Source organism: Monopterus albus, unplaced genomic scaffold, assembly GCF_001952655.1.
Source record: "Monopterus albus unplaced genomic scaffold, M_albus_1.0 scaffold92.1, whole genome shotgun sequence".
NCBI lineage: Eukaryota > Metazoa > Chordata > Actinopteri > Synbranchiformes > Synbranchidae > Monopterus > Monopterus albus.
The window spans coordinates 965-12615 of record NW_018127972.1 but is presented as its reverse complement, the minus strand read 5'-3'; the positions used below and the strand labels follow the sequence as shown (position 1 = coordinate 12615).

The window sequence follows — 11651 nt, the reverse complement described above, 5'->3', positions numbered from 1 at the left end:
CTAAAGCAATGAAAGTACAGTTCTGTAAAGGTTCCCTACCATTTTCCTTTAACTAGGGCTAATCCCTGAAGGTAAACAACACGTCCTGCGTCAGTCTGCTGTGCCTCTCATACCTCAGTGGTGTTGTTTATGGTGATAATTATGCTGCTGCTCATGTTAATGCAATTGCTGGTGAGGTCAGTGATGACAATAAACACCAGATAATGGTAGGGTAGATAGGGTAGAATGACTTTATCTATCTATCTATCTATCTATCTATCTATCTATCTATCTATCTATCTATCTATCTATCTATCTATCTATCTATCTATCTATCTATCTATCCCTGGACACATGTATCGTCAAAAGAAGTTTCAGCTCACAGTTGAGGTTACTGAAATATACTCATTTGCTCTCATGGCATTGTTTTCAGATGTGTCAGACAGCTGCTCAGTGAAAAACTCTAAAAACTTTCTGTACAATATCAGGTCAACACCAACCAGCAGACACACACAGCTAGGAACTACAGTACCTGCAACTGTAGCTGCCTTTAGCAGCTAAAGAGTGGAGTGGAGACTGGTTCCTCAGGAGTTGGTAGAGACTGAAAACAGAGATAACAGACAGTGAATGTTAGACTTACAGTAGCGTATTCACCCTGTGGCCAAAACATGCAGAATAGCGCTTTGAAATGCCGGATGTGTATAAGCAACTCCTTGCTAAGGTGTCTGCTGCGTTAACTTCACCTGTGATGATGTGTCAGTGTAGCATTCACAGCTTGCTTCAGCGTAAGTGGAAAAAAAAGTTAAACGGACCAATTTTACACTATTAATTTGACATTTTGTGGGGAAGGTATTGCAATTTATTTCAGTGAAGTGTTTTTTTTAACATAAAGTGAAACTTAAGATTCAGAACCCCTCCAACACCCCGATCATTTTTGTTCAGGTCCTTAGTTTTGTTCTAATTTCCCTTTTTTTCATCATGATTTGATCAGTAACTATAGAAAATTTATACATTCACCCTTGAACTTCCACTACTGATGAGTTTTCACAAAGCACCTCCAGTCCTTCACCAGTGCTGAGGCAGTTAAAATCTTCCTTGAATAAACATTTGTTTATCTCATGACTAAAATTTCATGCCAACTGTAGGTCACTTGATAACACCTAAGCCATTTCTGTTTTCTCATGAAAACCATGAGCTTCAGCTGAAAGTGCCAGAAAACTAGTAGGTTTGCTTTGAGTTATGACTGCTTCATGTCTTTTATTGGGTAGTAACCATTCACACTGAATTATAAACCTAATATTTCCTGTTGTCCAGGCTCGACTAACGCCTGCGAGCGCACGTCATTTGTCTTCCTTCGCCAGGAGCTTCCCGTTCGTTTGTCCAACATTATGAAAGAGATCAACCTGCTGCCGGACCGGCTGCTGGCCACACCCTCTGTCCAGCTGGTCCAGAGCTGGTGAGACACACACTGAATGACTGACTCGCTGATTAAAAGATCTGCTTGAGTGGTGACTGATTTACTGACCTGCTTACCATATGTTTTCCAGTGTGTTTTTGAAACACTAGGTGACATTTTACTGAGATTAAAATGTAGCTCCAAGTAACAAGAGTAGGTGCAACTTTCCACTTTTGGAGATCCTGGAGTTTTAACTTCAAGTACAGCCTCTGCTCTTTGAGTACAAATAGTAGCTGTGAAACACTTTAAGAACTCTTTTTAAACTAGAGTTTTTCCTCCTTTTTAAGAGTTACGCAGTTTTTAATTCAACTGCTATGAATAGGAGACTAACAGTACACTGTAGGCCCTGAAATAACCAGCTAGGCTACTACATAACAGAGGAGGGCGGATGGTTCAACTTTGTCCCAGTTTCCCTTCTAACCCCGCCTTTCTTCTTCTTATTTCTCCTTGTCCTGCCTGCTTGTTGTTGTTGCAGCTACAGTAAGGGGAACAGTGTGTGCAGAACACCAGCCTCACTGCTTTGAAAAATTGATAAACAAAGTCACACTCCCTTCATTATTCCTAACAAAACTTTTACAGAATGGATTCTTGAGATTAAAAAAAGGTAGAACCTTTTGAAAGCAGTGTTTTGAGCACAATCAGTTGAACTCTTTCATTTCATAAGTCAACAAAAACATTCAGATTTAGCTTATTCTGTGTCTTGAGGCTGATACAAAATGTACTCCTTTATTATTGTATGTTATGGATGTGTGACCTTTCACCTAATTATTGGAGGTGAGTGGTCACAGAGGCTTAGCTTTCCAAAACAGGAGCTAAAATGTGCAAAGATGGAAATGAGATTTATCATTCTGTATATTTAGCACTGGCATCACTTGTTGACTTTTGTAACAGTAACATGGCTCTCAGGTCCGATTCCCTAAACGGAAGAGACAGAAGGGGAAAACAACTAGTCATTCATGTGGACTGTTTGGATCTTAATAATAATATTACAACTTTTCACAGTGTATAAAATATATTTACAAAAAGTTCATACACAGAATAAAATATGTGATTGGTCTTTCAGTCTTCTTCTACTACTTTTGGCTGCTCCTGCCACAGCGAATCATCAGTTGCCCCCAAACTGACAATGTGCAAACTTGGCATGTTTTATGCCGGAAGCTCAGTATACAAGTTAAATGATATTTACTCGTTATTTGGCCCCAAAGAGGGGGGTGCCAAGCCATCTTTATGTATCTTCAGAGGCCCACAATAAGCGACACCATTTTCCAGACCTAACCTACCCTTAACACAAAGCATCCCTGTAGCCTATCCTCACCCAAGCAAACAGCAGCTATGTGACTTAACACACAGTATCTGCATTGTATTTGTTAAGGTTAAGCAGTGTCTGACCCAACTGCCTCCTGAACTGAGACTGGGAGCTGGTTCCACAGGAGAGGAGCTTGATAGCTAAAGGCTCTGCCTCCCATTCTACTTCTCTAGACTCTAGCAAAGTGCTCTGTTGGGATGATAAGGCTCTACGAGGTTTTTAAGATACGATGGAGCCTTGTCATTAAGGGCTTTGTATGTTAGTAGAAGGATTTTAAATTCAATTTTGGATTTTACAGGGAAGTAGTGGAGAGAAGCTAATATAAAAAAGATATGATCTCTCTCGCTAGTTCCTGTCAGTACTCTGGCTGCAGCATTTTGGATTAACTGCAGACTTTTTAGGGGATTTTTATTACATCCTGATAGTGAAGAGTTACAGTAGTCCAGCCTGGAAGTAACAAATGCATGGACCAGTTTTTCAGCATCACTTTTGAGATGGGATGTTCCTGATTTTGATAATATTGATGAAAGAAGGCAGTTCTAGAGACTTGGTTTATGTGTGATTTAAAGGACATATCCTGGTCAAAATTAACTCCAAGGTTCCTCACAGCACTACTGGAGGCCAGGGCTATGTCATCTAGAGTAACTATATGGTTAGACAGCAGATTTCTGAGTTTTTAAGGCCCCAATACAGTAGCTTCAGTTTTGTCAGCATTTAAAAGGAGAAATTTATGTCACCCAGGCCTTTATGTTTTTAAGACATGCTTGAAGTCATTGAACCTAGTCAGTGAATCTCCTCTGTCTGCATTCTCTCAGGTACATCCAGAGCCTGATGGAGATCTTGGAGTTTCTGGACAAGAACCCAGATGAACAGAGAGTCCTTGAGACGTGAGTGTGACACACCTATCTGAACTGTACAGGTCAACACTGCTTTCACTTTCTTATTTTTCTCTAACCTTTCATCTTCCTTCTTCCCCTTCTGTTACCCTCCTCCGCTCACCTAATTCCAGGTTTGTGGAGGTGCTGGAGGCTATCAGGAACCGGCACAATGAGGTGGTCCCCACCATGGCTCAGGGAATCATGGAGTACAAAGACGCCTTTGGCCAGCAGGACCCCGTCACTGACCACAACATCCAGTACTTCCTGGACCGCTTCTACACCAGCCGCATCTCCATCCGCATGCTCATCAACCAGCACAGTGAGCTGTTAAAAACACACACACACATAATCAAAATACCAGCCTGTGCCTCAACCCAAACACACATTGTAGCCAGAATACTATTATTTCAGATGTTGGAACTATACTTGACCACATGAGCAAGATAGTGAGATTTTGTAAATAGTAACTACAGTTGTAGTAGTAAGAATAATTACTGATTTCCTTTTTCTTTACTTTCTCGAAGCTCTAGTCTTCAGCGGCAGCACAAACCCCTCCCACCCCAACACCATTGGTTGTATTGACTCCGTGTGTGACGTGACAGAGGTTGTGCGAGGTAAGGAAAGACAGGATAGAGAGAGAGCGGCTTTCACATGAGATGGAAATTAGATTTAGACAGGTACAGTACAATATATCAGCTTGCCCTTAATTTCATGATATAATTGTTACAATCACAGATGATTTAGTTGCAACACAGTTATAAACACACTCATTTTCAGACAATCCCACACAGAGACAAACATTTTCAGATGCAAAACTTTGTCAAGGTACTGCCAAGGGTTTATTTGGTGCCATCATACACCATGTGCATTTGAGAGCACTGGTTCTCTTGAGAAACCTAAAACTAAATACAAATTTAAATCTCAGTTTTTCCCCCTGAATCCTACTCAAAAAGAGTTGACAGTGAGTCAAATGGAGCAAGCTGATAACAGCTGGCAGACAGCTCATCCAGTCTGGTCCAGTTTCAGTGTGTGAACAGAGAGGGTCAGATCCAACAGACCTATCAGCCATAAAGTTTACACAGATGATAGATAACCTTGTATTTATCACATCTGTTTATCTTTGTGACTAATTTATTGTGCCCATACAGGTCAAAGAATACAGTAGTTTCTTTTTTTTTAAATAAATTCTGCATTTTTCTAGATGCCTATGAGAGTGCTAAGATGTTGTGTGAGCAGTATTACCTGGGAGCACCAGAGCTGGAGCTCAGGCAGATAAATGGTGAGTTACACACAAAACACTGTGACAAAACACACACACACACACACACACACACACATTAGCAATTGATAAAAGCTCTGTGTGTGTGTTCTCATACTTGCTATATAGTGAGGACCAAAAAAAGTATTTTTTGCTACAGAGTGAGGACATTTTTGGAAAGTGGGGACAGTCATCACTTTGTGAAACAGCTTTTTGAGGGTTAAGACTTGTTTTTAGGGTTCAGCTTAGAGTTAGGTTTAGGGTAGGGTTATGGCTAAGAGTTTAGTTCTGATGGTTAAATGTTAGGGTAAGGGGCTAGGGAATGCATTATGTCAATGCATGTCTTCACAAAGACAGAAGTACAAGTGTGTGTGTGTATGCAGAATGCTGACTCTTGTGCTTTTCCCTTCCTCTAGCCAACAACATCAGAGAGTCCATCCAGATCTCATATGTCCCATCTCACCTATACCACATGCTCTTTGAACTGTTCAAGGTAATTAATAATACTGAATCTGCACCCCCACCCCCCAAAGACCCTTGTATGATATACAGTATGTTTTACTTTATACAATGCCAACACAGTAACTTAGGGTGCCACTTTCATGATTCAATATTGCAGTTTCATTGAGAGATATGGATTAAGAAGCAGAGGTTAATTTTGAAGCAGCAGAGGCCAAGATAACCTGATTTTTAGTGCGTTCTATAAGCAAAACTCCAGAAATGGTGCATTCTAATTTTCCCATAAAGCAACTTTATCGACACAATTAGTTCAGTATGGCTTTTATAATATATCGAACTTCCTTTGATATCATTCGATACCTGCCTTTTGTTAAAATGTCAACATCTACCTGAATGTACAGCTGATAACCCTCCTTGTTTTCTTTTTGTAGAATGCCATGAGAGCAACCATTGAGAACCATGAGGCCAGCAGAACCCTCACACCCATCAAAGTCATGGTTGCCCTTGGCGGAGAGGACCTGTCAGTCAAGGTGAGTGACTGCTCTCCACAATGCATAAACACTTCAATCTCATATGTCTGTAAGTGATATAAGAAATGTTAGGTCATTGGCACAATCCTAGCTTCCATGTGGATTTTATTTTTACATGGCTACCTCCTAGAATTGCCTGTGTTGAACTTGCACTGCAGTAGAAACGCTTTGACTATGTAGGAAGGAAGAACAAAGGGTAGTGCCCTGTCATCAAGAAATAGTCCAATCAGGGAATTGTGAATTTGCTGATACTGCATGTTGTAAAGGAATGCAAGATAAGCAAATACTTTGTCTTGATGGTAGAAGTGGCTTTGAAACCCCACAATGCACCAGTAAACATATGCAACACAAGACTGAGTAAGCTTAAGTAAGAAAAGTGTTATCTGCATGACACATATTCTCAATAATAATTTCTAAGAAAAGCCACTAGAATTAACTCAATTAAAGCTTCTTTATTTCACAGTAATCCATGCATTATATAATGCATACGGTTAGGTAATTACTGTATGTTATGATTAAAGCTATAGAAAAAAAGACTAGGATGAATGTTTTCTTCTTGTTCCCATTATGAAATAACATATTTCCCCCTTTGCCCTATTTATACCCCAGCTTACCTGTGCTCAGCTTCTCCATTAGGTTACATAAACCTCATAAACCCTCATTATCATGACAGAATTATGATCTGCCCAGATGCCAAAGCCATTCATTGACATCTCTGGTTCCCATCACACCATGCATCCATATTTATACAGGATTAGCTCTATTGTCTGATACCTGCAACCTTTGTCCTAATTGCCTGATAAGGAAAACCTGACTGTGATTATTAAATGTGGACTTACACATGCATACATACAAATGAAATGAAAGGTTTTCTCTCCAAACTCAGGTCTCCATCCTCTTAACATTATTTATTTGTTTAGCCTCTATCAGTGCTGCTGAGCCCTCACTGCTGTTTCAGTCCCTCAGTATGTCTCTCTCCAGATGAGTGACAAAGGAGGTGGCTTTCCCTATAGGAAGACTGAGCACCTCTTCAGCTACATGTACTCCACAGCTCCCAGACCTTCCCTAGGAGACAAACACAGAGCCCCACTGGTGAGCAAATCACACATACACACTCATTATTAATATAATAAAACACAATATATAACAAAAGCTGGAGTGTGTGTATAATATATGTATACACTAATTGTTTTTGTGTGTATACAGGCTGGGTTTGGCTATGGTCTGCCCATCTCTCGCCTCTATGCACGTTACTTCCAGGGAGACTTACAGCTTTACTCTATGGAGGGTTACGGCACTGATGCGGTCATACAGCTGAAGGTATTTTTTATAAACATATAAATATATATATATAGATAGATACTTTATTGTCATTGTAGTTGTACAACGAAATTGTTTTGATAGCTCTCAGTGACCAGCAGCGATAAAAGAATCAAAACAAAACAAGATAGTTACAATATAAATATATGCAACAACAATAAACACAACAGCAAATATATACAATTATATATGAACATGTAAGTGTTTGCGTGATGTGAAATGGTGCAAAGCTCTTAATCAGAGTCTTAGGTTGTGTGACAACCTCAGCAACAACAAGACTCCAGAAGACACTGCTACCAGCCAAGAAATAGTCTGGCACATAACCCTTGTAAAACTGTGAGCTGTTGTTTTTACAGTTTACATTTTGTCTGTATTAAAAATGAGATATACAGTGTTAGAGGCCCTGGAAGGCAAATTTTGATGGATTAGGTGTTTCTTCCTGTTTCCGTGCTATATTAAGATAAACTAACTGGCTGATAACTCCAGCTACATATTTAGTTTGGTCTTCTCATTTTAACTATTCACAAGAAAGCAAATAAACACATCCTAGAATGTTGACTTGTTCCTTTAAAAAATCTCACTCTGTATGTATATCAATTATACCTGTGGTGTATGTCTATTTAAGTGTTTAATGACAATTCATCAGTAAATGTCATAATAAAACAGCTCATTGTAATTACCTCTTTTGCTCATAGTCTTCCAAACTAAATTTAAATTGGTATGCTTTGTTGTGTACTGTTTATTTTACTGTATAAGTGTATTTTATCATGTACAGGTAAGTACAGAACTCTTTATCCAGAACTAAGCTGAGCTTAGGGATTTGTTGTTCTGATAACAGTTATAGACTAATTTAAACAGCCTTAAAATGCTGCAAAGCCAGAATTTGTGTCCTTGCAGTCAGTCATCCCTCCATTAAAATCAGTTTTTTATCTGTCTATATCAAGGCATTGTCTACGGACTCCGTGGAGAGGCTGCCAGTGTTTAACAAGTCTGCTCTGCGCCACTACAAGCTGAGCCTAGAAGCAGATGATTGGTGTGTTCCTTCCAAGGAGCCACTGGATCTGGCCGTCAATCGGCCTACTAAGTGATTCAGCCATGACATGACTTCTGACACAAATAAGCATACAAGCTGACCAGGAAATGTCCTTTAAAGGCGGGACATTGTGGGGCCAGAACTATTAGCCCAAAAGTTGATGGAGCTGAGGTGACCAAAGGTCCAAAGGCCACCAAAGGCATCCTGATTGTCTGAGAATTTCTTTGATTGAAGCATGCACTTTGTCTTTTATCTCCTCCTGCTTTCCTTACTTGGGTGCTACAGAAGGAAGAGAAAAAAAATGACTGACATCTTGCATCATGATGGGTGACAGTCAAAGTTGCAGTGGTAGAAATCCAGAGAGAAAGGGAGCAAAAGAAAAAAAATGACAAGATGAATTGAGCTGATAAGTGAGAAGAACAGTTTGATGAAAATATATAACTAGACATTTTCTGATCAATATTGAGAAAGTGGTTTAAAAACCAGCATCAATCAAATGATAAATTATCACTTTTATCACAGTTATTTACATCACCAATGTAAAAATGCTGGTAAAAGAGAGAGCTCATCTGCTTATGCAGCAGTAACATTACTGTAGCTTCACAGACTGACAAAACAGGTTTCTTCACAATCCTGAATCTTACATTCAAGACCTTTTTTTTCAGTGAAGCTTAAGCAAACTAAATGATTGATCAAGTAGCGGGAGATTATGGCAACTGTTTCACTATCTGCCAGCTGTCTGCATCATTTGAACTCAAGAGCTCGCTGCTAACTAGTAGCTACACTAGCTACTGAAAATAATCAGATAGCTTTAGGGTTAATTTAGGCTACATAAAGACATCACTAAAAAAACACTGTCCACTTTCTATCTTATATGACATCAAAATGATATAGATAGTACATGTAGTGGCATGCAGAAAGCATATTAACCAGAGAAGAATAACATTTTTTAGTGTCATAGAATTAACATGTTAGCTACAGCTAACTACATTTACCAGTGTTAATGTTGTATAAACATTATTAAAACTTTTTTTTACTGATTCACGGGGACAAAAGTAAGCCTTATTCCAACTGCATTAGAAACTCTTGTCAACATTTGGCATGAAGCCACTGCTTTGAAGCACATTTTTCAAATAAGGGTAAGTTCTAGCTAAGTAGCTAGCAAACAAAAATGTGATATATTTACTCTTTCTTTAGAACACATTTACTTTTAACTTATATGTTTGCTAACAGTTAACTAAATGTGCCCAAGGGTTTTTCATATCTTCCACTATCAGTAAGACATTCAGTAAAAAACAGTGATGTGCTCTGCAGTGAAGTCTGGAACAAAAAGCAGCACACCTGTGGTCCAGCGTGAAATTATTCCTCATTATTATTACCTCATATGCATGCTATTCATCTGTTGCACCAATTCCATTCAGTAAAAGACTTTTAGGCTTTTATTTGCTTTGCTTGACTGGACTGCTGTTAGTGTGAATCAGTCAGTGGGGATACTGTGCAAACTTGTATTTTACTTCTGCTGGTCTTGAAGGCATTGATGGTAAGGCATGTCATGAATTCCTGTTTTGTGGCCATGTGCTAGTTTAAGTCAAACATATTCATCAACTCAGTTACTGAAACCACACAAGGATCGGTTACAGTTTATCAAGTACAGCATTATCACACTGTTACAGAGTTAATTAAACACATCTTCTCTTGACAGTAATGATAATCCATTAAACAGCTATGCCAGAAGAGTGGAAATCACTTTACTCAGCTTGTTTTCAAAGACCTGTAATGAATCCAGATTGCAGTGTGTGTATTTGTGCAATTAACTGTGGGTATTCACAGGAATGAATGTGAGTGACTGTTTTGTGTGTCTTTTGAAATGCTGCGTTCTATTGTATATTTTGAAGTGAAGTGTTCATGTTGATGGATTTTTATGTTTTATAAAGAAAAGTTTAAATAAATCTTCCTAAATAAATTTGAAGTTTTTCCTTATTAATATTATTGGTTTATTTATTGTGCAACAAATGTATGTATATGTTTGCTGTTCAGAACAAATACTAAAGCACAATTGTGTTCATTACACTTAAGAGTTTAAGTAACTCAAATCTGGGCTTGAATTAAAGACACTTATCTTTCTGGCTATAGCCAGTGGTGGAAGAAGTACTCAGATTCATTTGTCAAGTAAAAGTAGCAACACCACAGTGTAAAATACTCTGTACAAGTAAAAGTCCTACATTCATAATTTATTTATACAAAAGTGCAAAAGTATTAGCATAAAAATATACTTAAAGTACAAAAAGTAAAAATACTCATTATGCAGAAGAGCAAATTTGACAATGATGTATATTATATATCCGGATTATACAATATTGTACTGTATAAGCCATTATTGAGTATTACTGGATTGCACAATATTTGTCCATAAAATGTAGTGAAGATGAAGTATGAAGATGCAGAAAGTGAAAATATTCAAGTGAAGCACAGATACCTCAAAACTGTACTTAATACAGTGTTTGAGTAAATGTACTTAGTTACTTTCCACCTCTGGCTATGGCACTATTGCGGTCTACCCAAACAAAATCAATTTACTCCTGAACTTTACAGACTCACCTATGTCGCTTGCACTATGTCAAAAAAAGATATAAATTCCCAAATGTCCTGTGAGGTCAGGTTGAATATTGACCATGAATATTGACCCAAAAATTACACAAGCAAAGTACATAATGGATTAAATACATGAGTAAGCAGGACAGTGCTAATGACCTCAGTTGGATGTAAGAACTGACTTAAACACAGATGCTAATGAACCCAGTATATTTAACCAAGAGCGGCTCATGCCAAGTTCAAACTAAGGCTAGTTTGAACCAGTTCTGCGACAGAGTCAAAACCTGGTTCTGGTTAGAGCAGAACTTTGTCCAGGCTACTCTACCTGTACTCTGCATCTGTGCTGTTTGAGCATGATATCTGACACAACACTGACATCTTACCTAAGGAAAGCACACTGGTCATAAGGCTTTTGCTCAATGTTAACATTCAGTTTAGACTCCTGGAGAGCATGGGCCCTCTTTAACAGCTCAGTAAAGCATACTTAACATTGATCCACTATCTTGATGCTGATGACTTTTACTATCAGAATTGCTTATAAATATGATTTTAAAGTAATGATGTTTCAGAGGTCTGATGCAGAAAATGAAGAATCACGCCATAAAACCTTGTTAAATACCATCTGTTCCATAGGTGATAGTGTAAACAGTACTTTTCTTAAAGAGCTCTGCTTCTCCCAAAATAAGTGTTTTTGGAGTTTTGTTACAGTTTGTTCATAAGATTTTAACATCAACATGCTATCTACCTGATCCCAATCATACATAACATAGCATGGCACCGTAGAAACCATACATTTGTAGATATACTGTATGTCTTTGTTCATTTATCATAAACATACAC

At 38.4% G+C, this 11651-nt stretch overlaps 1 protein-coding gene across 1 annotated transcript in view; it reads left to right on the top strand.

The window, feature by feature from the left end:
- The window catches only part of LOC109964796 (pyruvate dehydrogenase (acetyl-transferring) kinase isozyme 2, mitochondrial-like), a 10617-nt gene extending 469 nt beyond the window's left edge, over nt 1–10148 (top strand). Inside the window, exons 2-11 of the mRNA XM_020608361.1 lie at nt 1294–1435; nt 3557–3628; nt 3751–3938; nt 4144–4233; nt 4821–4898; nt 5294–5370; nt 5768–5866; nt 6848–6958; nt 7073–7186; nt 8131–10148. Coding sequence (XP_020464017.1) covers nt 1294–1435; nt 3557–3628; nt 3751–3938; nt 4144–4233; nt 4821–4898; nt 5294–5370; nt 5768–5866; nt 6848–6958; nt 7073–7186; nt 8131–8274 — 1115 coding nt within the window. The 3' untranslated portion in view covers nt 8275–10148. The remainder of the gene's footprint in view (nt 1–1293; nt 1436–3556; nt 3629–3750; nt 3939–4143; nt 4234–4820; nt 4899–5293; nt 5371–5767; nt 5867–6847; nt 6959–7072; nt 7187–8130) is intronic.
- The last annotated feature ends 1503 nt before the right edge of the window (nt 10149–11651 follow it).